Source organism: Lontra canadensis, unplaced genomic scaffold (assembly GCF_010015895.1).
Source record: "Lontra canadensis isolate GAN:19392208 unplaced genomic scaffold, GSC_riverotter_1.0 scaffold32, whole genome shotgun sequence".
In the NCBI taxonomy this organism is placed as follows: domain Eukaryota; kingdom Metazoa; phylum Chordata; class Mammalia; order Carnivora; family Mustelidae; genus Lontra; species Lontra canadensis.
The window spans coordinates 8,189,988-8,215,817 of record NW_022631026.1 but is presented as its reverse complement, the minus strand read 5'-3'; the positions used below and the strand labels follow the sequence as shown (position 1 = coordinate 8,215,817).

The following is a 25,830-nucleotide window of genomic DNA, read 5'->3' as shown; positions in this document are numbered from 1 at the left end:
CACCTTAAATGTGTATTTAGTGGTAAATATCAAAGTACTAATGTCCGTGTTTTGCCTGACCTTGCAAATCCTCGGTCCTTAATACGTGATAACAAGTAGCTTCCTATAAACTGTCGACATACATCGGGGACCCCATTTCATTAACATCTGGATTCTACTGAGGCCTACACTGGCAGGATGGTTCTCGGGACTTAAAATACACAAGGGATCCAGAGGTTTGCCCGAATTTCCTCCCCAGAATGTGCAAGTTTCAGTGTGAGAACTTCTACTACAAGGAAAAAAAACTACAAATCACACTAAGCAAAGCTGCGATGGGAAAGGTATCCGCAGAGCTCAAGAAAAAGACCCGAGAGGAACCAACATGGCGCTCTGGGCCCATCTGGATCTTTCTGTTGTCAGCACAGTGAGCAGCAGGTTCTCAAACTGAGGAGAATCCCACCAGAGCATCTCATGGTGTCTTGAAGACAGAACTACCTGATACTTAGAACCAACCTTTGGCAGAACCAACTTCCTTTATGACCACAACAGATGATGTTTTGAGAGCCTGGGAAGCTGCCCTGGGATCGAGGTACAGGGAAGCCCCGTCTTCTCCTCTCTCCCACCCCAGGAGGCCAGACTTAGTTTGGTGTGACTCCTCTGAATGCAGCTGTGATAGCGAAGGGAGGAGGTAATCAGACATTGGCTGGTGATTGTCAGAGGACCAGTAAACCGAACCGTGGCCGGCGCCTGGGCGGCTCAGTTAACTGGTTCAGTTCATGAGCCAGTCAAAGGCTGCCTTTGGCTCAGGTCATGATCCTGGGGTCCTGGGATCGAGCCCCAGGTTGGGCTTCCTTGCTCTGCAGGGAGTCTGCTTCTCCCTCTCCCTCTGCCCGCCCCCCACTCCCACTCTCTCTCTCTCTCAAATAAATAAATAAAATCTTTAAAAACAGCAACAACAAAATATGCGACCAGAACTCCCAGAAAAGACAACTCTTCTGGGAGACAAGGGCCGGGTAAGTGGTGGTGGCGGGTCGAGGGGCCACTTAAGCCAGCCCAGGTCCCCGATTACACGGAAGGCAAGTTGACTGTCAGAGTCGCCAGGACTCAGCCCGGCAGCCGCCCTCAGAGGGAGGACAGCAGGTGCACAGGCTTGAAGTAGAGAACACTGTTCTGGAAAAACGGGGACAGTTCAGCGTGACTGAGTTTTTAAACTGCAAAGGAGGGCAGGGGGCCATCAGGAAGAGTCACGTGAGCCGAGCTAACGGATCTGGACCGAATCCCGAGCACCGTGATGAGCTAATGGAGGGTGAGGCCGGGTGACTGAGCCAGAGCTGCATCTCGGGGGAACTTTCTGGCACCTGCTGTGGGGCAGACATACGGGCTGCAGCAGAGCAGCTGGGAGGCTCTTCTCACCAGCGCTGCCGGGAAGAGGAGAGGGGCCTGGACCGGCCCGCAGCCCCCGGGTGCGAGGGGGCCCCCGCCGAGCGCCGTACCTGTGCAAGGCCGAAAAGAGACTGCTTGGGCTCAGCAGCAGGGGCCCCTGAGGCAGCACCGTGCCCCTCTCGTTGACCCAGTGCAGGTAGCCCCTTGTCATGTCTGCCATCCCGATGGCCCGCGCAGAACAGTAGAGAAACTTATAGCCGTTTCTGGAAAAGAGACAAAGCATTCATGGGTCATGGCGTAGCCCCAGGGAACGGCTCTGCATGTGCACAAACCCTAACCCGGATGTTTCACACGGAATGGCACTGCTGCAAGCTTCCTTCCCCACCTGGAGGCCACATTCGAGAAAACACTCTTTTGCATTGAAAACAGAGCCTAAACGCATTGCATGGTCCCTTACAGAGCACTTTCAACTCCCTCACTCGGTTTAATCCTCACAGGAACTTTGTTCAGTAGGTATTTTCCCTCATTGTTACTGCTAGGGAAACTGAGGCTCTTCACCAACCGGCCGACCTACCTGTACCCGTCCCGCTCCCTGCACAGGGCCCCACTGCCACCTGCCAGCACCGAGCCCACCCCTTTACACACGCCGTCAGATTCTCCCCTCGGCTGCGTAGTTCCTACAAGCACGTAAATACACACTCCGCCCTCTCTCATCCCGTCCTGAAAACAACCACTGCACCAAAACCCCCTTCTCAGGTTTTCCCTCTCTCCAGACCAAATCCCATCCCCCACTCCCTAAGCAGCAAACTCCTTCAAAGGGCTGTGTATCTGCACTGACTGTACATCTCAGCCCATCAACCTCCTCCAAGCAGACTTGTTCCCCTGCCTTGCTGGGCCTGCGGGTCCCTGCGATGCCACAGCTCTCATGTGGACAGACCTCCCAGCAGCACCTGGTATGGGGGACCAGTGTTCCTCTGGAGCCCCTCTGTCCTGGCTCCTGGGACCATCTCCTGGTCTGCTTCCCACACAGGTCCCTTGGCTCTGTCTCCACCCAGGATCCATGGGCACAAGTCCCAGGGTTCTGGGGCCCTGTCCTCCTCAGCACCTAGCTCCCCAGGGGATCGCACCCACTCCCCAAAGGCTCTATATGCCACATCCAGACTGAGGTGGTGTGTACACTATCCGTGATGCTGTGATACAACACAGATAAATGTGGTCTTCATCCCCACATCCCAGCATGGAGCTTCTAAGCCCTTGGAATTTCCGGAGACTGGTCATTTACTGTTAGAAACAAGTCCCTTCCTCCAACCCAAGTTTATGCTAATGAGGCAGTCCTTGTGGGGGGGCTGGTTGCCATAGGAACCAACGAGCAACCAGAGGGTTGGAAGTTTCAGCCCCACCACCAGCCCCACGCACACAAATCCGGGGAGAGGGAGAGAGCTGGAGACCAAACTCAATCACCAATGGCCAAGGATTTGATCAGTCATGCCTACGTAACGAACCTCCACAAAACCCCTAAATAATGGGGTTCACGGTTCGAAGAAGTAGGTGAATGCATCCACGTGCTGGGAGACACCCCAACCCCACGGAGGGGAGGCCCTTCCAGGCCTCACCTCGTGTATTGTACCTCTTCACCTGGCTGTTGCTTAGTACCTCTAGAATAAACCAAAGAGTCTGCCTAAGTTCTTTGAGCCATTATAGCAAATTAATAAACCTAAGGTAGGGGGTTGTGGGGGCCCCTGATTCAAAGCCAAGTAGGGGAAAAGTGGGGGTAAGCCAGGGACCTCCTACTTGCGGCTGGTGTCTGGGATGGGAGCTGTCTTGTGGGCCTGAGCCCCTAACCTGAAGGATCTACCCCACCTCTGGGTAGTTGGGTCAGACCTGAATTGAATTGTCAGACACCCAGTTGGACTCTACAGGGAATTTCAGAATTGCTCCGTGTGACAGCCCCATGCGTTGGGTGTCCGCAGCACTGGGCGTGAAAACCAGATCACAAGATGTTCTTCAATCAAACGCAACTTTACTACTTTATTAGGACTCCATTTCACTTCTTTAAACCACTGAAAGCTTAGTGTGCAACATGAGATGTGCTGTTAATATAAAATGCATACCATGTTTCAAAGGCTTCCTATAAAAACAGAAGATCTATCCCATTAAGAATTTCTATATTGATTACATGTTTAAATGCTAATAGTCTCTATATATTGGACTAAATAAAATACACTCAACATTTTTAAACTCCGTCTTCCACTCCAGGCCTCTCTCTTAAGCTCCAGGCCAACACGTGTGGCTGCAAACCCCCCATTACTCACAGGGCACACAACAGTACCTCCCACATGACGTACCCATAGTCCAAACAAGCACAGGTGCTCCTGCCGTGACCTCCCCACTCAGTACGTGGCACTCTCTCGCCAGCCCAGGTGTGAGGCCAAATCTCAGGACCGCCCGGGTTTCTACTTCTCCTCACAACCACCACCCTCCCAGCCCCCCTACATCAGCGGGCCCCCTCATCCCACCCCAACAAGGACCCCAACCCACCCCCCAAGTGCCCTGTCACCACCACAGCCCTCGTGCACACCTCTGGGGCAGGGCCTCCTGCCTCTATGCCCACAACGACCCAAATCAGCTCCCAGAACCCCACACCAAGGCACTCAGGAAGGAAACTCAAAATCCGCTCACGTCATGCTCAAAACCCCTCCAGAATCTTATGTCCCTCGGATATAATCCAAATTCTTTGCCATGACCTATAAGGCCGGTGAGACCTAGTCCCTGCCCCTCTCTCCAACCCCGTCAGCTCTGTCACTCTGTCCCTCTGTCAGAAGGTGCCCCATGCTCGTTCCTGCGCTAGGCACCTGCACGTGCTGTTCCTCCTGCCTGGAACACTGTTCCCCACACCTCAGGCCCGCTCCCTCCCTCCCCTCACATCACCTCCCCGGAGGACCCTCCCCTTGCCCCTCCATTTAACAACCACCCTCTCTCGCCCTCACTCCAGACACTGAAGACACCGAACCCTTGCACTGCTTTATTTTTCCTAGTGGCACTCGTCACTAATATTAGAGGACAGTCCCTTGTTTGACAGTATTTCTCATGAATCCATAAGCCCCCTGAGGGCGGGGACTTTGTCTCATCCCTTGCTGTAACCCAAACACAGTGCTCCGCAAGTCACAGACGCTTAGTAAATATTGGTGCATGAACGATCACAAACTACCCACTTCCAACCCGGCTCACGGTTCCACCACAGACCGTCTTTGCTGGTCAAGGAACTCATCTCGACACTTGCTGAATAAATAATACGCTCTCTACAACCAGGAAACAGGAAACGTTTAAGACGAAGAGAATCCAGAAATACCAGCTTGTTTGGAATACAGGGATGCATCTGAAAATCAAGCAACCTTTTTAATTAAACATCTTTGTATTTTAGCTGTCTAATTAATGGAATTAAAAAAAAAAAAAAACACTATTTATATAGCTCTTCACATCAAAGTTCCTAAAAGCTGCCACCTGCAGCGGCTTGAGATGCTAATTTTATTCAAAACTTGATTTTCAAATACATTTCACGGTCTGATCAGGCCGCTGCCTTGTTCTCACTGTGCAAGTATCCTGCTTCAAAGGCCATTACTAAACAGGGCTGGAAAATCAGCTTGAAGACGTCCTCTGTGGGGGGCAGGGGGAGATGCCGGTTGGTGGCGGAGCCTTCGCCCCCATGACAGCCGTCTGTGATCCCACCAAATGCTCCAGTGGCACCAAGTCACCAGAGCTTACTCTCCAGGGAGAGGCTTGGGGGTAAGACCCCACACTCAGAAGGGCAATGCACCCCATCAATGCACCCCCAGGGGGCGCTCCCGCCCTGGGCCCAGGGTGGCCTCTGGATGCACCTGGGGCCAGCCCAGCCCTGCCCTTCAGGAATAGAAGAACACATGGGGAAACCTACCCGCCCTGGCGAAGGCAGAATACAACACGCACAGGGATTCCACTTACTCGCCTCATATCTCAGCAACTGCAACAGGGCTTGGGGGGATACCAGAGCCAAAAGGAAAGAACATTCCACGTCCAGGCTTCGCACCAACGGTTTCTCCATCTGTCCCAGCCTCTGTATCTCTCTTAAAACACTTGGCCCAGGCCAATATTAAAATAGCATGGAAAGATTATCTTTGAGGCTATCTGCCAAGATAAGCTTCTAGGCTGAAGTTTCCCCACTACTGACATCTTGGACTGGATACATAATTGTTGGGGGACAGGGCAGAAGCCCCGACAATGCCCACTGTGGGACATCTTAGCAGCACCCCCAGCCTCCACCCACTAGGTGTCCATGACGCTCCCCAAGCGGGACAACCAGAAAGGTCTCCGGACATTGCCATGGGTCCCTGGAGGCCAAAATCGCCCTTTATTGGGAGCACTGTTGTGGAGAAAAGGACCTCGTAGCCCCATTTGCAGGCCTAGAGGAAGGATAATTCCCTGCTCCCGTGAGGATGGAAGGCTCGGTGCCAAACTTAGACTTGTGCTCAGCCTGACTCTGCGATCGAAGTCTGCTCCGTCCTGGGCTCTCATGGAGGCCCAGCTTGGAAAAGCTTGCCCTGCTAGTGCGCACACCCCAGGGACCGCGAGCCCGTGACCCGTGGCTCCGAGTTTTTGGCCTGGCAGAGGCCTTGGGGGTCACCTGGCCTAATCTTCCCATCTCGGAGATGAGGAAACCCAAACCGGGAGTGGGGACAAGGACCGTGAATCCAGGGCAGGCCTTCTAAGAGCGGTCACTTTCAGAGCCCATGCGCCCCAGCGTCCCCTCAAACATCCCACCCCTGCTGGCAGCAGTCATGAGCCAGTCACCTAAGAAGACCTCGAGCGGAGGAGAGCACAAGCACTGTGGGCAGGAGAGTGGAGACCCTACCGAGCCTGCTAATGAGGGGTCCGCCCTCGGCATCCTCTTCAGGCCACGGACCCCTCCACCCAGCATGGGTCGCTGAGTCATTGCACCCGCACATATTTTTATTACACCGATATAAAAATATGCATCAAGTAAGGTGCCAAATCAGAGCAATTACTGTCCAGATTTAGCCCCCAAAAGATTCATGGGCTCAATCATCTAGATATTTTGGGAAATAGTCCTTCACTTTCCTTGTACTTATGGAACATACTGGAACCTGAAGGAGGATTTTATGTCTGCCACTGGTATTGGCTCTAGTTGTTTTGGTTTTTCTTTCTTTGAGAGAGTGCAGGTGAGGAGGTGGGGGAGTGGGGAGAGAGGGAATCTGGAGCAGGCTCCACACTCGGCATGGAGCCTGACGTGGACTCGATCTCACAGCCCTGAGATCATGACGTGAGCTGAAACCAGGACTCAGACACCTAACCAACTGAGCCACCCGAACACCCCCTCTCTTTTAATCAATAACCACGCAAGCCGTTTTCTACCATCTGAACAAGGTAACAATCGGCCCTACAGATAATTTCTCACAGCTGACTGCGCTGAAATAAGTAATTACATTTGGAAAAAAAAATGTAAATAAAATTGCTCTCGTTCTCTGTTGTTTTCAGGCAAGAGGCTATCTGCAAGACTGGGTTCTCCATCAGATAAATACTGCAGGGCCTAAAATGTAAGTACAGCCTAAATTCAGAAAAAGCAGCGTAAAGACAGAGTGATCAGTCGGCCAGCCCTGGCGTTAACAGCATCACGTTCCTAGTACTCGGGCATGCTAACCTCTCTCCGCCTAGGCCTGCGGGCACTTAGTCCCAGGAGGACATAAGAATGATCTGGACTCATGAGAAGAGGGAGCCCCCAGTGGGACCAGTCCTGAGTCCCTGCCGCTGACCCACGGCAGCCGCCCGGGGCCCTGGAGGAGGAAGCACGTGGGGCACAGCCGGGATGGGGGGTTCCGTCAAACCAACCGTCAGCCACGGGAGTGCACCACCTGCACTGGCACCCCAGGCCAGGCCAAGCCCCGGGTTTCCACAAAGAGCTCAGTGAAGAGAAAAGAGTGGCCTGGGGTTGCCAGTTCTGGCCTGGAAGGGCGTGGCGAGGACTGTGACATCTTCACGGGGCCTCACAAGCTGAAAAATGTTAAGGCAAAAATCACCCTACACCCGTTAATCGGAACCAAGGATGCTCAGCTGTTCTCTGGTAGGCTTCCTTACTTTACTTCCCAAAAAATCTCTTTTCTGGGGGGTGGGGGGGAATCAACTGTGCCTTTTTTCTTTTCTTTTCTTTTCTTTTTTAATGTACAGTAAGAGAAGGAGTAGATTTATGTTCCAAAGCCCAAAATGATTCAGGCTGTGAGCTTCTCGGTATCCTGACTCATGAGGGTTTCTTCCGACTAAAAATAGACGCAATGTTCAGTGTCGTGCCAGTCCAGAGCTCCTCGGTGGATTAGCCCTCCTCCGCGAGAGGCCAGCCGCGGTGAGGCGGTGGGGAAGGGACCAGCACCCGTGCCGTCCACGGGACTGCAGAGGGCAGCCCGGCTCTACCGATCAGATCTTCAAAGGCACTCGTCCTGACCATCCGTCCTACTTCTGGGAATCTGCCTCACCCCCTCCCGACATGCGTGCACCTTTGTATTTATTTATGGGCTCATCGTACATAATGAACCTCCATGTAAGTGCTTCGCACATCAGTCTGGGAAACAGTGAAAAAAACTGGAAACTCCCTCCTCCGGGCACCAACAGAGGACTAGTTAAAAACAGCATGGTTTATCCACATTACACAACGGGGGCCGCACCGGAGAATGAGGTAAATCTTACATGTAAGGGACAGAAAGACGCGTTACTAAATAACGCAGGCATGCGTGTGTCGGGGGGCGTGGGGAGAGCGGAAATGGATTTTAAGGACACCGAGACAGAACCAAACTGTGCACCGTGGCTCCACTCCGGGAAGTGGATTAGCCTGGCGGCAGGGTGGAGAGGAAGACGATGATGACCTTCCTACTCTACAATTTCTCTCATTTTTCTTATTTCTCTTCATTTTTTAAAGAAGCATGTACTACTTTTGTAATTTTTGGAAGAAGAAATCTGGAAAAGTAAGGTCAAGCCAATGAGGGGGGCCCCTAAGAGATCAGAGGCCCTCAGCCCCACCAGGATACGAGGCCCCATCCCAGCCACGCCGCCCCCACTGCGGCGTGAGGCCCAGGCGGCCAGACGCCGTGGCTACTTCCCGACATCCCGAGCACCTGTCACTGAGCCGAGCACACAACAGGCACTCAATAAATGCTGGGTGAGTGAATGAAGGAGGGGCAGGAAACTATGCTTCATTCATCGGTGCTCCCAGAGTACAGGCAGCGCTCTCAGTGCCCACTCCCAACCCCCACTGTCACCTCCGTGGGCCAGGGGTGAGCACATCAGCTCGGGAATCATGGGCCTGGTTTTCCGGCCTGACACCCACTTAGTGTGTAATTCCTCACCTTCCTCAGCCAGGGAAAGGTGGGGTGTCCTGCATTGGCCTAAGGCACCTTCCAGCTCAAGCGGCTGGAGAAGAGAAATCACTGGAGGGAGAGGTTTCACGGGTGAGGAGACTTTAGTCCACAGAAAGATGGAGAAAGTGAAGAGCCAGTGTGGGGAGGGAGAGAGCCCGATGGGCCCTACGCCAGAGCCAGACCAGAGTAAACGGAATGACCGTGGCACTGAGCAGACCAGGCCTGAAGGCACCCTGCCTCCCCTTAGCCGCTGGTAATGCAGACCAACCACTTCCAAGGGAAAGAATGATATTAATTCTTAGAGTAATTTGGAAAAGCTAGTAAGTGAAGCAACACGTGCCCAACAGAGGCCAGCAGTTTAAGATCCACGCTCCCCCCGGACATGCCAGGTATGGCCCCAGAGCAGCCACTCTTCTGCGTTTTGGCCACACAGCGGAGGACCCCCCAGGCCGGTGGACAGGAGGAGCACCACAGCCGAAACCTGCCAGGAATCCGCACCTTTTCAGCCTGAACGACGTGGCTGGGCCGCTATCAGCCATCTCACCTCACCTGAGGGGACAGTCCTCAGTAGGAACTGAACCTCAAGACCTCCCCTAATGCCACCACCCTTCTTTGGCCAAGAACTTGGGAGCCTCCTATCACTTCCTTTCTTGTCTTCTGGCACTGAATTCATGCTTGGGAACTGGCAGACTGAGCACTCACTGTGTCCTCAGAATCCCCCACACCCCCACTGACCCTCCTTGACGGAGGTGTACCCCCTTTGCAAGTCACGTTCAAGGTCAAGGTTCTGCGAGCAAGGTGTCGTGTGTGCACCAGCAGCGCGCGAGAGATGGGGACAGGCACTCGGTACTTACTGGCTCACTTTATGGTACAGCTTAGCGATGCCCTGGTGGGTCCAATCCTTGCCCAGGGTGGGCAGAATGTGGCCAAGAGTATCAGATCTAGATGAAGACAGAAATGAGAAAAATACAATGAAAGGGGCAGGACAACAGAGAAGAAAGCCCATTCCCATTCACTGGACCAGAAACACTTCATAAAATATGTCGGCAGGTCTCACGACGTTCTCGCTGGAGAAAGCCCAAACCTGGAGTAACCAGAGGAGAACACGCACGCAGGGGATATGTTAACCCCCAAAAGGGCACCTTCTCACTGACCACGTGTCAAGTCCACGACTTGCTAAATCAAAGAGAAAAGGCCACTTGCAAAGATGCTCTTGGGAAGCACCCACGTGAGCAACCTCGCAGAGCAAGCGCCACACCCGAACTACGGCTGTTTAGGGCGAGGAGCGAAGTTTCCACGGCTGCACCAGAAATGGAACTGCGCGAGCCCCATGACGCCACAGAGAACAGAGAGGCCGGCTCCGGGCCTGGGCTCCACAGGAAGGTGAACTCACCCACGGCCCCCGAGGCGGCCAGACCTACCTGGTGATGGTCCCATCGATGTCCGAGATGATGACTTTGTCGTCCCAGTTCCACAGGTAGATGGTGCCCTCACAGCGACACGTGCCTTGGTACTGAGTGGTCACGCTGAACACCACGTCATTGGGGCCATTCTTCAACTTCAAGCTTTTCTGAAAAACACGAGCCATGTGCCCACTTGAGGGAAGGCCCAGACTGAGGGCTATTTGGATTCCATCCCATGAGACACTATTTAGGATTATTTCTTAAACTTACTGCCCTAGGCCACTGTATAATTCTGCCTATAGGTAACGTGGTTCGCGCCAGGATTTGGGCAGAACCCGGCTCTCCCCCTCAACCCCTCCATAAGGCAAGCTCACCCGCCTCCTGCAGGATTGACTGACAGGCTGGAAGGCTGACCACAGGAATTCACTTTAGAATGGGACACACATCCTACTCCGTGAATAAATAAAAGGGCCACAACGGGGGAGACAAAGCCAAGTGTGGAAATATGTTTCCCTGAATAACACAGACCCAAGGAACTCGCAGCAGACGCGGAAAGCAAAATTACGTTTCGGCGGTTTTGCATCTCACTACTGGGACCCTCTGGTGCATGCCCGCTGGCTGCTGACTCGGGTCCCCCAGCATCACTGGCCTGAGCCACATGCCACACAGTGGCACAGAGCCTGCCAGGCTGCAGGGTGCACTGGTGGCATCAAGTGGGGGGTCTGGGCCTGACCTTCTCCCTTGAAACACCATCACAGCTGAGCCCGCCCCCAACCCCTTCTCAGGATAAAAGCAAAAGAGGGAGAATATTTGCTCACTGACTGTCCAGGGAAAGAAGGGTCTGACACCCCCACAGAAGAGGACACTGTGACCATGACAGTCCCCTGCCACCTGAAACTCTCTAAGCCCCAACGCAAGTGCTTGATTCCCCCCAATTTAGGAGATGCACTTGAGTTAATAAACATCTCTCCAAAAATGGAAAGAGCCTGGGAGCTTCGGGTCTATCAGTCATTCACATCTAAGGATAAACCAGCCTCCTCGGGCCGCCCTCCTCCGACACCTGGGAACAGGAGGCTCCAGGGCTCCGTCAGGGAAGACAAAAGGGAGGTGAGACCCCGGGGCCGGCCTGGCCAGGGGCTGAGCTTGGGCCAGGGAGCGGGAAGGGCACCCAGACCACCAGGCCGTGGAGTCTGGGCGGCCCCGCCTCGGCCAGCGCCCGCGACGCGGCGAGGGGAGAACCAGACACACACCAGCTGCTCGGAAGTGAGCCGCAGGGTCTTCCTGTAGCTGACTCCGGACAACAGAGGGAGGTGGCTTGCGCTTGGTGGCTTGGCAGCTGTGTGCTCTTCATCACTGGAGGACGATTCGTGCTTTATTCTGGAACACACAGTGATGTAATCACCAATTAGGAAATGCATCTGGGTAGCCATTAAAAATGCATTAGGCCGGAATCAATGACGGAGGCAATCGGGTGTCTCCCGAGTACCGTCTCTTGGGTGGTCATTACCATATGCCGTTACATTTATCAATGAAGGCTCACTAACCCCCATTCATACGCCTCCTGCATTATTCATCTGGGGCTGCCGCTCCTCATTCACTTCCCTATTTACCAGCCATCATCGCTCTATTTTAAACCAAGACACTGCTTCTTGCTGAGAAACAGGGTTAGGCCCCCTCCTTCCCCAGAAGGGTGCTCGCAAACATTCTCTTCTGGAATCCAGGTCCAAGGCTGCAGGCCAAGAAAGGAGAAGTCCAGATTTCTACACACCCCGACTGATGGGCTCCATATTTATACCTCTCCAAACGCACATCTCCGGACAACTAGGAAACTGCGGGACCCCCTGACAGGTGGAGACAAGGCAGGCAGGCATCAGTCCTCCTCCGGAAGCCCTGAGCGGGCTGTCCCACCGGCAAGGGCTGCACACCTCATCCGCCTGTGCAGAACCCAGAGGGCCAAGCCTCCAGACTCTTCTGGACTTATCTGTTTGGTGCAAGGCTGGGGATCGCAGGTGGGAAAGCAGGCTCTTTTTCTTTAAACGGTTCTTACGAAGCCTACCAGTCATTAGTTGTTCCCTCGACTAAACCCTGCTTGAGCATAACCCCCAGCCTGGCAGCATTAGCCCTGCTTTCTGCGACCGTTACCTTCACAACGTCTCAACACTATAGAGTTAATAAATGTTTGCTAAGGCTGCGTGGGAAGGGCCGAGAGGCCCCGAGCAGGCACGTCCCATCCTCGGGCGCACACTTCCCCACGAAGCTTCCGGCTCCAGACACCACTCCATGCGAGACTGACCCTCCTGGGAGCTCCACCTAATCTTTGTATCTGGATGATCTCCGACTCTCAATGCTCAAGTCCCCTTGTCCTCCGACCTCCCATTCACTCCCACCTCCCTTCCCCATCCCGTGCAGCCCTTTGCTTACTCGCCCTGGGGGTTCATTCCAAAGCAGTCCCTGCAATCCGGGGCCGTCCCAAACTAGGGAGACATGAGGGAGGACACCAGGACACAGCACCCACTTCTCTGTTATTTCTAAGAGGAGACGGGCCTCTTTCCACACCCAGAATGATCAGCCCTTCCCCAGGCGCCTGCTGCCCTGCCCCACAAGAGGGAGCCCGTGGGCTGCGGGCTGGAGGACTGGAGCTTGGTCACCTGATGCTCCTGGTGCCGTGCTGGCCGCTGTGGATACGGCAGACAGACCGGCCCCCGCTCTGCCCAGGCGCTTCGTCTAAACCATCACAACGCAGCAGGACATGAGCTCTGATGGGAAAGCAGACTTGGCTGTCACCAGATATGGTGACTGTGCTGAATGAGCCACAGGGACAGGTCGCTGGCGTGAGGGCTGGCATCCTGCTCGGTACGTGGCAGGGCCGGGCTACGTGTGTATGGATCGAACCCGTGACACTGTGCGGTTTCCAGGTGCAGTGAAAACGGCACAGGGGCTGGGACCTGAGAAGCCCCAGCTGGCACCGCACAGAAACCAGCTTGCCACCCACCCCAACTGCTGCTCCTTACAGCCCTGCTTTCCTCATCTCAAAACGGAGAGGAGCAAACGGCGTCACACCCACCAGCACACTCAGGATACAGGCAGGGAACAGACAGGAAGGACGGGACTGGGAGACAGGAGCCCCACTCACGGAAGGCCTCATGACCAGAGGATTCCTCTTGGGGCCTCTCGCTCATCTGTACAAAGCCACAGTCCTTTCCAGTTCTGCCCCCCATCCCCCGGCTCCTGTGAACAATGCCTGTTCCTCTGAACATACAACCCACAGATGCCCAGTCACGGAAGACACAGCCCTAGAGCTGACCCGGCCGGACATGTGGGAAGCCAGGCGGGAACCCAGAGATAGACCAGGCCGCAGGCCCCTCGCTGAATGGGGAGACACCACAGCTCCAACCAAATGGCCTGGAGTGAGATGAGATGCCAATGGGAACCAGAGCTCTGATGACACAAGACTGATGGGTGCTCCCGCTCGGAGGGTTCAGAAGCAAGGCAGAATCGCTGTTCACGTCCATGAAAAAAAAGTTAAAAACCCACCAACTCCGTGCAGCACACCAGGTTCGAGGGGAAACGGACGCAAACACTGCGACGGGAGTCGTACGCTGGCTGCTGGTAGAGCTGGCTCAGGGCGAGGCGGTGGCCTCTGGGGGCTCTGTCCCCTTCCACCGCACGCAACAGCAGCCCCCAGCGCCGGCCCCCATGCTTGCAAGGGCTCCACAAGCTGGTGCCCGCTTTCCGACACCGGCAAGAAGAAACCAACAGAACGAAAGGGCTCATCTCGCTCGAAAGTCTGTTCAGAGAGTAGCTGCGAACAACACCTCACTTCACACTCGTCACGGTGCACGTTCTTCAAACAGTATTTTAATGATTTGTGTAGTGACAAGCATTTTGTTCAATTAGGAGACCGCGGAGACCACTCTGCCAATCACGTCTGTCAATCAGGAGAGCACTCCAACGCCTTCTCTCCGCCGGCTGCACGGAGCAGCCTGGGAGGCTCTGAGTCTGAGACGCCAGTAAAAATTAAAAGATTTCTGTTTCTCCAAGGACCTCTGTGTTAATACCTTGCAAAACCTCAATTCCTTCTTGCAAGAGTCAATGCTTCATCTTCCAGGTTTAATCAAGAAGTGTAGGGACTAGCTCAGAATAGGGAATGGTCTTAGATGACTGCTAGCTAACAGGGAACAGCATCTGTGCCGACGTTCAAAGAGGAGTGGTAAGAAAACCAGCGCTACTTCCATCGAACCTCGCCAGCTGATGCCACAGCTTGGGAGGGGCCGACCCGGGGTCTTGCTGCTCGTTACCCGACGCCCCAACCCCCAGCAACCTCCCCGGTCCTCCACGTGGCTGCTGGCAAAGGGAGAGGACCGACCAGTAGCAGATGCCCTGGTGTGCCACACTGTCACGTTCTGTGCCTTTTTTATTATGATTTATTTATTCTAGAAAGAGAGTGTGCGCACACAGGGGGGCAAAAGGAAAGGGAGAGAGAAAATCTCCAGCAGACTCCCACTGAGCTCGGAGCCTGATGCAGGGCTCAATCCCAGGACCCTGAGATCCTGACCTGCGCCGAAATCAAGAGTCCTCTGCTTAACCGACTGAGCCACCCAGGCACCCCATGGTCTGTGCCTTTTCAACCTTGGGCCAGGTCCATCGAGAGCGGCCTCCTGACTGCGCCCACCAGCCACCACAGGCACACCTCCTGTGTGGCCCTGCTGGGTTTTGTATTCTGATCTCCTTTCTCGTGAAGATGCCATGAGAATTACATCAGCTGCTATACATGGGATGGGGTTGGCTTCCTTCTTAGCCCCATTTCACAGATGGAGGAGGAGCCACTGTGGGGCTGATGAACTCACCAAAGGTCACATGGAAGGTTGACAAAGCCTCTGCTCTATGTCCTGCCCGTGCTGCCTCTCGTGTTTGGACATCGTGGCTAAGACAAAGATGGTTCTTGGAAAGAATTCCAGGAGAACAGATGTTTCCAGTGAAGCTAAACCCCAGGGTTAAACGCTCAGGACAGTTGGGCTGAGTCCTCTGCCGGTGTCTCCTCTCACTGTGCTGTCTCTCTCCTGGGCTGCCTCCCCCGCTGCTCTGGACGTGAGTATCACACCTGCTCCTCCGCTCGGATACAGAAACCAGTTTCCCCAGAGCCGGGATTCCAAGCCAGGTGTGCCTGACTCCCTGTCCCTGCGTCTGTGGCCTGCTGCTGCCCACTTGCGGGTGTGAACGACGACCCCACTGGCCGTCCGCTGACCTCCAGCCCAGCTGCTGTGCACATGCCCTCACAGGACAACACAGCCTGCACTCCTTCTAGAACACACCCACTGTCTCCCTCCCGAGCGCATGCAAGGTCACACTCAACATTCCAGGCCGGGAAGGTATCCAGAAACCACGCTTGATGGCCCCTTTCCAGAGAACAAGCCAGGGATGGAGGGCAAAAAACTGAAAAGTCAACTCTGCTTCCCCCTCCAGGGTGGAGGGGCAGAGGGTCAGGTGGGAAGCGGCAGTGTGGGCCCGCCCCATGGGAAACAGCAAGGGTGTCCCCAGTGGTATTCTAGCCGAGAGCTGGCGAGGCCTCTTAATCATCTTCAAAAGGTCCCACACATTCTTCTACACACAGAGCAATGAAGAAATCAGGTTTCTTCCTACTACCTGTATGGGTTTCTAGTTCCACAAGGGAACGACTGTGGATGCAGAGCGACAGCCAGGAGGCTGAGGACGTGCAGCCTGAGCCTGCCTTCTCTACAAATCAATAATGTGCTGCGAAAAACTTAACGATTCCGTCATAAACTCAACAATGCTTACGAAGGGCCCGCTGTGTATGAGCATCTAGGATCTCCTTGGATCCTCTAGGATCCTCTAGGATCTCTTTGGATCCTCTAGGATCCTCGAGGATCCAAAAATGACTGAGATCTGCACCGTGTTAGTTTGTCGGTATTTAGTTTGTTGGTATTTGCTGCTCGCTAAATAAGAAAGGCGATCCAGGCTTGCTGGGGGGCAGGCATAGTCCAGGGTAAGGCACTAGGTGAAAGGAGCCACATCGGCTCACTCAGCATTGATGGACAGCGTCGGCGTCAGAACCAGTATGCGATGGCTTTGCCCTCGGATCAGCGACCCTCAAACCCCATACAAATTGACCGGAAGACAAGACGTGATCAGTTATGAATCGTATCAATACTGAGAAAAGCCCTGATACGCCCCAGTAAGTACTGAAACCATAGAGAAAGGCAATTTCCTCCAGAAAGGAACTTATTTCCACGCTGCTGTTAACACTCATTTTGTCATTGTCACCATCATTGTCATCATCACCACCGTGGCACTCTATGTCCAGGGCCATCACACACCAAGACCCTAGAAACGCTCTACTTTCGTGACCTCCCAGAAGCCAGGTAGGTGTTGAAGGGGGCGGCTGCATCCGTTCGATCACGGGAAACCACGTGAGGGAAAATGGCTCCAGGTCGCTGGGTCAATACAGAGCCAGGGCTGCAAGCCAGGGCCGCCTGTCTCTTTGGAGAACCCTGTCAGCCCCCGGCAGGCATGTGCCATGCCCTGGGACGCAGAAAGGAGCCGCCACAGCCCGCGTGGACTGGCGCTGTACCTGGTGGCCATGCCGAGCGTCGACGGCTGCTCCCCGGTGCTGTGGCTCTTCCCAGCCAAGCCCTGCTCCGGCTTGCTCTCCTGGAGAAGAAGACAGGAGAGAGTCACAGGGTACCAAGGAGAGGGACCTGCATGACACAGCTGGGGTTTCAGGATGGGCTCCCCTAAAGCCTGGGGCACGGCCCCAAATGCCGTCCCCAACGTTACACACCCCAGGCATGGCAGGTCCCAGTTACTCCTTTGCTTGGAAGTGTTCAATTAAGCTGAGAAAATTTTTTTGACAGAAATGAGTCTGTTTTCCATAAGTGTTTGTGGCACCAAACCAAACTTCATAATCACTGGAGCTTATGCAAATGCTTTATCGAGGGCTGCCTGGATACCTGAATATTTTCAAAATATTTTCTTATAATTGCTGATAGAAATGCTTGAAAATATTTTCACACCATATTTTGCTTGGGAAAATGTGGATGCCTTCTCTCTTTTTCAATGCCACACACTCTTAATAGAAATGCTCCTTCACTGTACTGGGAAGAGCTCTGGAAGTCTATGACATCTGGGCTCAGTTCTGCTTCTCCCACTTGGGAAGCTTGGGCATGCCCTGGAACCTTCCAGAGCCTTGTCTCCTCACCTGTAAAAGGGGGGTGATAACATCCATCTCCTAACGCTGTTGGGAGGACCACAGAGAAGCTGCACCTATAAACAGAGCCTGGCCCACAGCAGGCCAGGGAGGAGAAGACACCCACTAGCCCCACAGACTTCATGGGAAGTCATCAGACAGAATCAGCCAAGGACAAAGGGTGTACAGTTAAATCCCATTACTTGGGATCATTTGGTCAGGAGGTAGGTTAATGCTTTCAATGTTAATAAAGAAAATGAGCAAAATAAATAATGTATTAGCATAACCATCTTAACCCAGGATGAGCACAAACTACCTACCTACCTACTACTAACTACCTACTAACGATCTACTAACTACCACTATCAATAATTCTTTAATAGATGAATTCAAATATATCTATCTATCTGAAATAAATGTATTTCAGGTTTTTTAAGAAATTTTTTATTTCATAACTGTTCCTTCATGCTGGTAATCCCCTTAATTCAGACTGGTGACAATGTGACTACTCTACAATACACAGGCCTTTGAAATAGGAAATAGCCCTCTGCCTAAGTTCTAGAACATTCTACTCTCTAGTAAGGGAACTAGAAAGACCCTTCATGTTTTAAGTCACCTAAAGTAAACCATATGTTTGCTCTAACTTGTTTGTATCTCTTGCAGATAATGGGATAATCAATAAAACTTATGAATGCTAAGAAAATCAAAGAACAATTTTATCTTGATAAAACTCTTCCAACAGATTTTTTCCTTTGGAACTCATGGAATAAATTCAGTGAGGTCACTGGCATTTCTGTATTATAATAACCAACTTGATTGCTATCCTTGGGGTTTCTTTACACTATATTCCAAAAGTAACCAGCATTCCCTCAAACAGTCACCAAACCCCTCTTCTGTGTCCAGTATGGGCACCAGGGATATCCAGGGATCAGAGCCAGACATGGTCTCTGCCTTTCTGGAGTTTAGGATGTAGAGGAGAAAGAGATGTTAATCAGTCACACTAATATGTGTACAATTACAAACACTGAAAAAATGTATAAAGGCAAAGTTCATGGGCAGGACTATGAGAACAGAGAACAGCAGCCCAGACTAATCTGCTGAGAAAGAGTCTTTTGAGATGCTAGTTAATTAAGTGAAGGGGTCCTGGGAACACCAGGCAGAGGAAACGGCATATGCAAAAGTCCTGGGGTAGAGTGCATATTTAGCCAGTGACGCTAAAACAGGGAGGGCAGAGGGAGATGGACAAAAATGGCTAAAGAGGGAGGCAGGGGTTAGGACACACAAACACAGTAAACCATGCTAAGGATACTGGTCTTAATTATGAGAGCCCTGGGAACCCAAAAGCTTTAAGGAAGGAATAACATAAATTGGATGCAGTATCCTAGTTGACCAATGTGACTACATCATAGTGGCTGAAGAAGAGAGGGCAAGAAGAGACAGTTGACCATGGAAAGCAATCCTGGGACAGATGGTACAAGCCGACATTTGGGGGAGTAGTACTGGACAGCGATGGGTACAACTGAGAAATATTTAAGATGGTAAACTGATAGGATGTGGTGATGAACTGAATTCAGGAAATGAAAAAAAAGGAAGTGTCTCGCCTGTGGACATCCTTCCACAGGCACCCTTTTCTGACTATGGTCCAACAAAGGAAGAATTCACAAGAAAACCATGAGTTCACTCTTGGAAATAACCCAGTTTAAGGTGTCTTGAAGGATTCGCATGGAGATGTCCATAGTGCTGGCTACTTGAGAACTGCATGTGAAATACAAAAGAATGTCTGGTTTGGAAATCAAACATGGGTGTGAGTAGGGCTGCCTAGGGAAAGGCAGGCGGTCCAAGCAGAAGACCAGACCCTGGGACAACCCTCAGTAACCCCCCTTGTGGGGGCAGAGCCAGGGTGAGGCCAGCCTCAGGAGCAAGAGTACCAGGTGGGCACAGGGCCATGGAAGTCAAGCAAGCAAAGGGCTTCAAGAAAGGATGGAGAGGCTGACAGATCTGGAAAAAAGCACAGGCATCTACAGATACAGACAGAAAAGTCCCACATATTTAGACACACCATTTAAGTCAAAGGACTGATGAGAATTAGTCTACCACTCTAAGTATTACCTCATTACAGTTACACTCACAAGCAGCAAGAAGGCACTTGACTTAAAAAAGAAAATTAAACTATCAGATTAAATCCCCTGTTTTGACAGACGAAGAAATTCCAGAGGAGTGGCCACTTGGCCACGGGCTCCCAGCCAGGTAACAGGGTCGGGAGGTGAAGCCACACCTCCTCTTCCCCCGTACCTTCCCTGCATTCTGGGAGGGCTGCCCCTGCCTCATGGCAGAGTGGCCCATGAAAACTCAATATTATGGTTTGTGTTTCCTTCTCTGACGTACAAGCATGAAAACGCACTCGACTACACAAATGCCCAAACTGGCTGAGCTAAGTAGAAACACCCTTTTGTCTTCCATGCTTACCTCTTTGATTGTGGTATTTCTTCCCCTCCATGAAAACCACCATCTTCCTCCCTTTCTGGGCATCTTATCCCTCATGATAGATTCCACAGTGGCCTGTTTTAAATGGATGGTAACATAAATAATGGAACCAAAAAAAGATAACTTAGCACATCCAAACCAAAAGACATACACATGCAAATTAAAGTAAGATTAAAAAAAAAAAAATCAGAGAAAACACAACATACTATTTGTGTACTAAAAATTTTCGAGAAGCAAAACCTAATGGCGTCCAAAATCACTTGAAGATAACTTAAGCATGAAGACTTAAGAAGATGTTAAAGGAATAAACAAACAACAAATAAAATACAACACGACAACAACAGAAAAAGAAAGCATTGAAAATCATTAGTGATTAGTTAAGACCAAAGGTTTCCAAATTAAAGTGATTTACTGGTTAAGCTACTGTTACTCTCTCAGTATGATGATTATAAAATTAAAAAATGAAATTATTAATACGGAGTATAGGGTAAAACATTTTAAACAAAGAGTAAAATGCACAAGATCTCTTTAGTAAATGTAAAATGCCAAATTGAGACAAACTGAACCTTAGTAGATGCAAATTGGGTTAAAACCTCAAGTATTAAAAAGAAAACTCATACTCTCACCCTAAAGAAATGAAAGTTTAATGAAGGAAGATTAAATATTAATTAATAATTTTCTAAGTACTGCCAAAGAAGAAAATATCTATCATGAGAATTCCAGCACCAAGTACACAGTATCTCCTCTCCCCTCCTTGTTTCACAGATCAAGGAGTGGACTCCCCACCCACTCTCCCCCTTCTCCCCGCTAGTAACAAAAGCAATTTATGTCTTTCGACCAAACAGGATTCAGGTTAAGTGAGAGATTAAAAAAAAAAAAAAAAAAAAAATCACATACCCCCCCACCCCGGTGTGCTTCTTTTTAGCATTTAAAAGTCTCTACTTGATACAAAAGAAACTGAATTCATGGAAAACCAAACCATGAGAACACTATTTGCAAAGAGGATAACGTGGACAGGTGTGTATATTACCCTATTCCTCCTAAACTCATCTATAAATGTAACAAAACCCCAATTAGAGGAAAAAAAACTAGCAGGATTATTTCTATACCTAGACAAAGCGATTCTAAAGTTCATTTATACAACAAAAACAGCCAAGAAAATTCAGATAGACGAGTATTATTAAGTTGGTACGAGCCTTACTACATATTAAAATTGAAAAGCTATCGTAATTAAAAGAATGTATTTTGGTACATGAGTAAACATATACATGGGACAGAAGACAAAGTCCAGAAAAGAGACTAAATTCATAAAGAAATAATCATACACGCGGTAGCTCTAACTGCATATTGGGGGTTAAAGCGTTATCTAGCAAAAGGTACTGAGATCATGAGGTAGTTATGCCGGACCCGGTTACTGGCCTCCCTGGGCACATCATCCCCTCCCTTTCTCGCCAGCACATCGGAAACTGTTCAAGAATCGGGCGCCACAGGTTCTGACCTCGCTTGGTCTACCCCATTCCCGTTGGTTCCACTGTTTTGCCAGCAAGTGGCTTGGAGGTGATCATGTGACCACGTTGTGGCCAATGAAATGTGAGAAGCCTGTCCCTACCCTTCCTATTGGGGTAAGGCTGTTTGATAGGAAGAAGTTGGGGACAGTGACCTTGAGATCATAAAGGGAAAGGCAAGACAGTCACGGAGAAGCTGACCCTGAAACTACCAAACTCGAAGATGCTTACTATGTCAGATGAAAAAGGCTGTTATTCAAGCTACTCGTAGTCATTCTGTTTCCTACAGAGCTTCCTGATTCGTAACCAGCTGGGAGAGAACTGATCAGGCTCCTGATACCTCACTCACTCACAAAATAAAACCGAGACAGATCAGGCATTTAAGAAAGTGCTAGGGGAGGGGTGCCTGGTGATTCAGGGGGTTAAACATCCAACCCTTCATCTCCACTCAGGTCTTGATCTCGGGTTTGTGAGTTCAAGGTCCGCACTGGGCTCCACACTGGGCGTGGAGCCTACATAAAAAAGGAAAAAAAGAAAGTACTAGGGGAAAAGCTGGCATATTTTCACAAGTTTTGGAAATGGGGAAGCAGGGCCGTTATAAGTATGATACGAGATCCAATAGCCTTAAAGGATGGACAAATTCTACACATAAAACTAATTCTACATTAAAAACACCAAACAGAGTCAAAGACCTACTGACAGCTTGTAAAAAGATTCAGAGTGAGTATTACAAAGCCTCAGCTAAGGAGCCATGCGCCCATCTTCTGTGAGCTAAACCCCTGCGAGCTAAAGGGCATTTCTATTGCGTTGATGTCCCGAGCACAGCAGGTGTCGGAAAGGAACCCAGAGGAGGCAGGAGGCGGTCCGGCGCTGCCCCAGTTGGGAGGTTTTGCCATGATGAACAGGAAGGGGAAGGACATTCAGGGTGCAAGGGAGGCAGGTTCTAAACTCCTGACCTCAATGGTCATGAACTTCAAAAGAACACCACGTAATTAACTTTGTGCTTCTAAAGTCGAAGTTAAATTCCAGCCACCCAGATTCATCTACCCATGATAGTGCCTCCTCTTCTGCCTCGTGTTCAAGCTCACCTTTGGCAAAGGTTTCTGGAAGGCCTGCATTGCCAGGAGCAAGGGCGCCGCTGTCGTCCAGTTATAATATCTGACGTGGGAAAATGAAACAGATGTCAAAAACCATGGCTCGGACTGAAAAATCTTCCTAGTGTCACGAGAAACAGTCAAGGAAAGCTCTGGAACCCCAGCTGGGTCCTTAATGAGCCCAAGACTGTTGACAACACCCCGGCCTTCCCCATTTGCCCCTCACCCTGCCAACCCCCAGCAACCACTCTTAGGGGCCAAGCCGAGACCAGCGGAGGCTGTGGGAGCCTGCGGCCAGCTGGTGGTGAGCCCGAGCTCCCCAGCTATCGAGCCACCGACGTGCCAAGGGCATTTCTTGCCACACTTCATGGAAAAGGCAACTAGGTACCCCAAGTTAGGACCTACTCAACACCTGACTTCCTCTCGGGAAAAAAGTTTGCTACAAAAACACCTGCACAGTCCCTGACCTCAGAAACCAAAGCTTTCACGGGTAGATAAGCAATCTGTGCTGCGAACACCCATGGACGATGTGGGCCTGAGGCTCAGAGGCCAAGGGCCGAGACTAGATGCATTCCGGTACGAAACCTAGTCCGGGGGCGCCGGGGTGGCACAGTCAGCTACACGCCCCACTCTTGGTTTTGGCTCAACATGATCTAGGGTCATGAGCTCGAGCCCCACGTCGGGCTCTGCACTCCGCTGCAAGTCTGCTTGTCTCTCTCCCCCTCCCTCTGTCCCCCTCTGCTCATGCTCGCGCTCTCTTTCTCTCTCTCTGAAATAAACAAATAAATCTTTTAAAAATCCAGTACAGGTGAGTATTAAAACCCATAAGATTGACACTTACACCAACCTACCAACTATAGAACAACACAGTGCTTTGCCTACAGTGAAGAGGTAATAATAAATTTTAACAAAGACTTCACCTTACGTATTTCTAAGGTCTATTGTCTGGACCTTTGCTTTTAAAAAACTGAAACACAAACCGTACTGTGAGACGGCCAAAATGACTTCCAAGAGGAACCTACTTATTCCCGATCTTCACCACGAGATTGGGATCATCGATGAGAGCCGGGTTGTCCACAAACTGTTGATACGACACGGCTTGTTCCAGAAATGCATCTGTGAAAGAGATCGTAGGAACAAGGAGAAAACAGAAGGAAAATTTTGTTCAGAAAAACAGGCTTACATTTCCCTTGCTTGTTCACAAGTGTCGTCTCGGAGCCGACACATTCCAGCTGTGTAGACAATTCTTCAAATGCATTTGTAAAGAGGCCTGAGTTTGGTGGCAGCATCTGTGCAGAAATGGGGGCGGCTGGGGGCAGTCCAAGGCTGTGGGGCAAGCGTATGCCCGGGCAGCGAGGCGGGGAGCAGGCATATGGAAAATCCAGTTTCCCCACACATCTCCGGAAGCAGGTGACTGGTAAGTAGGCTCAGAAACCAGACCACCCAGTTTCAGTCGCTTTTACTGGTGTGAGCCTGTGCAGAGCAAGTACTTAATTCCCTCAAGCCTCAGTTTCCTCATCTGTAAATGTGGATCAAGAACCACGCCCGCTTCCTCGGTGGCTGTGAGGCTGGGAAGCACAATGTCCAGCCTAAAGCAAGGACTCGCTCGATGTCGGTGGGCGAGGTACTGGTCACTGTCACATGAAGGAAGTGCGGAAGACAGCACGGCCTGACCTGCTGACCCAGCCCCACCACGTTCCGGGAGGCAGGAAGGCCTTCAGCCCTGATTCTAGCTTCTGTGATGAGCTCTGGCCTCCACTCGACGTCCCCCGCTCAGCTGGCCCTGGCTTGAGCCTTGATGTGGGCTCTGACCACCTACCTCTCTGGCACTAATTTGTCCCTACTCCTTCCCGGGGCGGGGGGAGGAGTTCCTATAGACCCTAAATGGAACCAAGACCCAGGAGATCCCAGACCTGTCCAGCAGGAAGAGACCCGTTGGTCAGGAGGCTGACCCAGACTGGCCACGACAGGTACCTCTGGTACCCTAATTCACGCCGCTAGGTACTCTCCTCAGGGGCTCCTGCTCACAGGCTTCTGGCCTCATCTGAGCAGACCCCTGGGAGGACACTCAGTGCAAGTGTACAGGAGAGCGGGTGCCATGGGACACCAGTCCCTCGCACCTCTTCAAGGCCCCACAGTGGCTGGTGCTAGAGATTTGGACATGGCTGGCTATTAGAGGGGAGGGGGTCTTCGAAAGACTGCTTGTGAGGGACTAAACCAGCTGGATCACACTGAACTATGTATTTCAGTTCAGCTCCAGGGGATGGATTAGCTAGCTCAGGTTCCAGAGCAAGGAGCCCCAGCCTTTGTGTGAGAAGAACTTCACAGAGCCCTGTGGGGACTCCGGGATAGAGACAGGAGTCTAGGATGGCAGCTCAGGGCAGGAAGGGAAGAGGGTGGTGAGGGGGGGGAAGCGCACAGCCTCACCCCTTCCCCACTAGAGAAACAGACCATGGTGGGGGGATGGGGGTGACGAAAAAGAGAGAACAGTGTAAGTGGAGGGAGCGGTAGAGGAAGAAGAGAGAGACACTCAGGGCCACTAATGCCACTCGAAGGGTTCGTCAGCTGGTGACAGCTGATGCATCTGCTAGGGGTCTTAGGGCCACCTCACCACGTAGCTGTCACGAGACCCTGGGAAACCACCGTTCTAAATCTGATGGACACCACGAACTAATTCACCATGTACACCAAGCCTATGAGCACCCCTGAGATCCAGCTGGCAACCGCCCCTGAATGTGCTCAAATCCAGACGTCTCTCCCTCCCCAAGACCCCACAGCCTTTCTGCACACTTCCAGTGCCCTGTGACTCCGTGACCCCGACATTCCCCCTGGGCTGCGGGCTCCCAGAGGGCACCACTGCAGAGCGGGCACAAGGCAGGGAGACATACACAGATGCTCAGCAAACACGCGTGACGCCAAGTGGCCCCGAAGCCATGTGTGACCAACAGAAGCATAAGGCCCATGAGCTACAGCAAATCATTTGTGCTCTGGGGAACCCAGCCAAGTGAAAAGCCACTTTCAACAGAGAAGCCCGAGCTTCCGGACGTTCTGGCCGCTGGCCACGAGAGGGCGCTCGTGGCTCAAAGACCGGCTCCAGGGCCAGACTCTGGGCAGTACCTTTGGTTATCTCCCGGTTGTCGCTGAGGCCCCCGCACAGGGAGATGGCGATGGACGGCAGGTCCCTCAGGCTGTCCGAGGTGCTCTCCACGCCGCTGTCGATGCCAGAGCTGCCCACGGACTGCGGGGACTGGTTGGCTGACCGGGCTCCGTTGTCGCTGGTGTGTTTGGCCAGCCCGGAAGGATCCCCGCTGGGAGGAGGAAGGGGAGATATTCTGACATCAGGACCGCAAACGACTCCCACCGCGCTGGCCCGGGGCGTAG

At 51.9% G+C, this 25,830-nt stretch overlaps 1 protein-coding gene across 4 annotated transcripts in view; it reads right to left on the bottom strand.

The window, feature by feature from the left end:
* LPIN1 (lipin 1) overlaps positions 1 to 25,830 on the bottom strand; it is a 128,342-nt gene that overhangs the window by 8,939 nt on the left and 93,573 nt on the right. For all 4 annotated transcript variants that reach the window (XM_032866864.1, XM_032866865.1, XM_032866866.1 and 1 more), the window contains 9 exons: positions 25,567 to 25,757; positions 23,472 to 23,565; positions 22,444 to 22,513; positions 19,833 to 19,925; positions 16,752 to 16,831; positions 11,413 to 11,539; positions 10,181 to 10,329; positions 9,614 to 9,700; positions 1,473 to 1,625 (listed from right to left, as the gene is read on the bottom strand). In XM_032866864.1, coding sequence (XP_032722755.1) covers positions 1,473 to 1,625; positions 9,614 to 9,700; positions 10,181 to 10,329; positions 11,413 to 11,539; positions 16,752 to 16,831; positions 19,833 to 19,925; positions 22,444 to 22,513; positions 23,472 to 23,565; positions 25,567 to 25,757 — 1,044 coding nt within the window. The remainder of the gene's footprint in view (positions 1 to 1,472; positions 1,626 to 9,613; positions 9,701 to 10,180; positions 10,330 to 11,412; positions 11,540 to 16,751; positions 16,832 to 19,832; positions 19,926 to 22,443; positions 22,514 to 23,471; positions 23,566 to 25,566; positions 25,758 to 25,830) is intronic.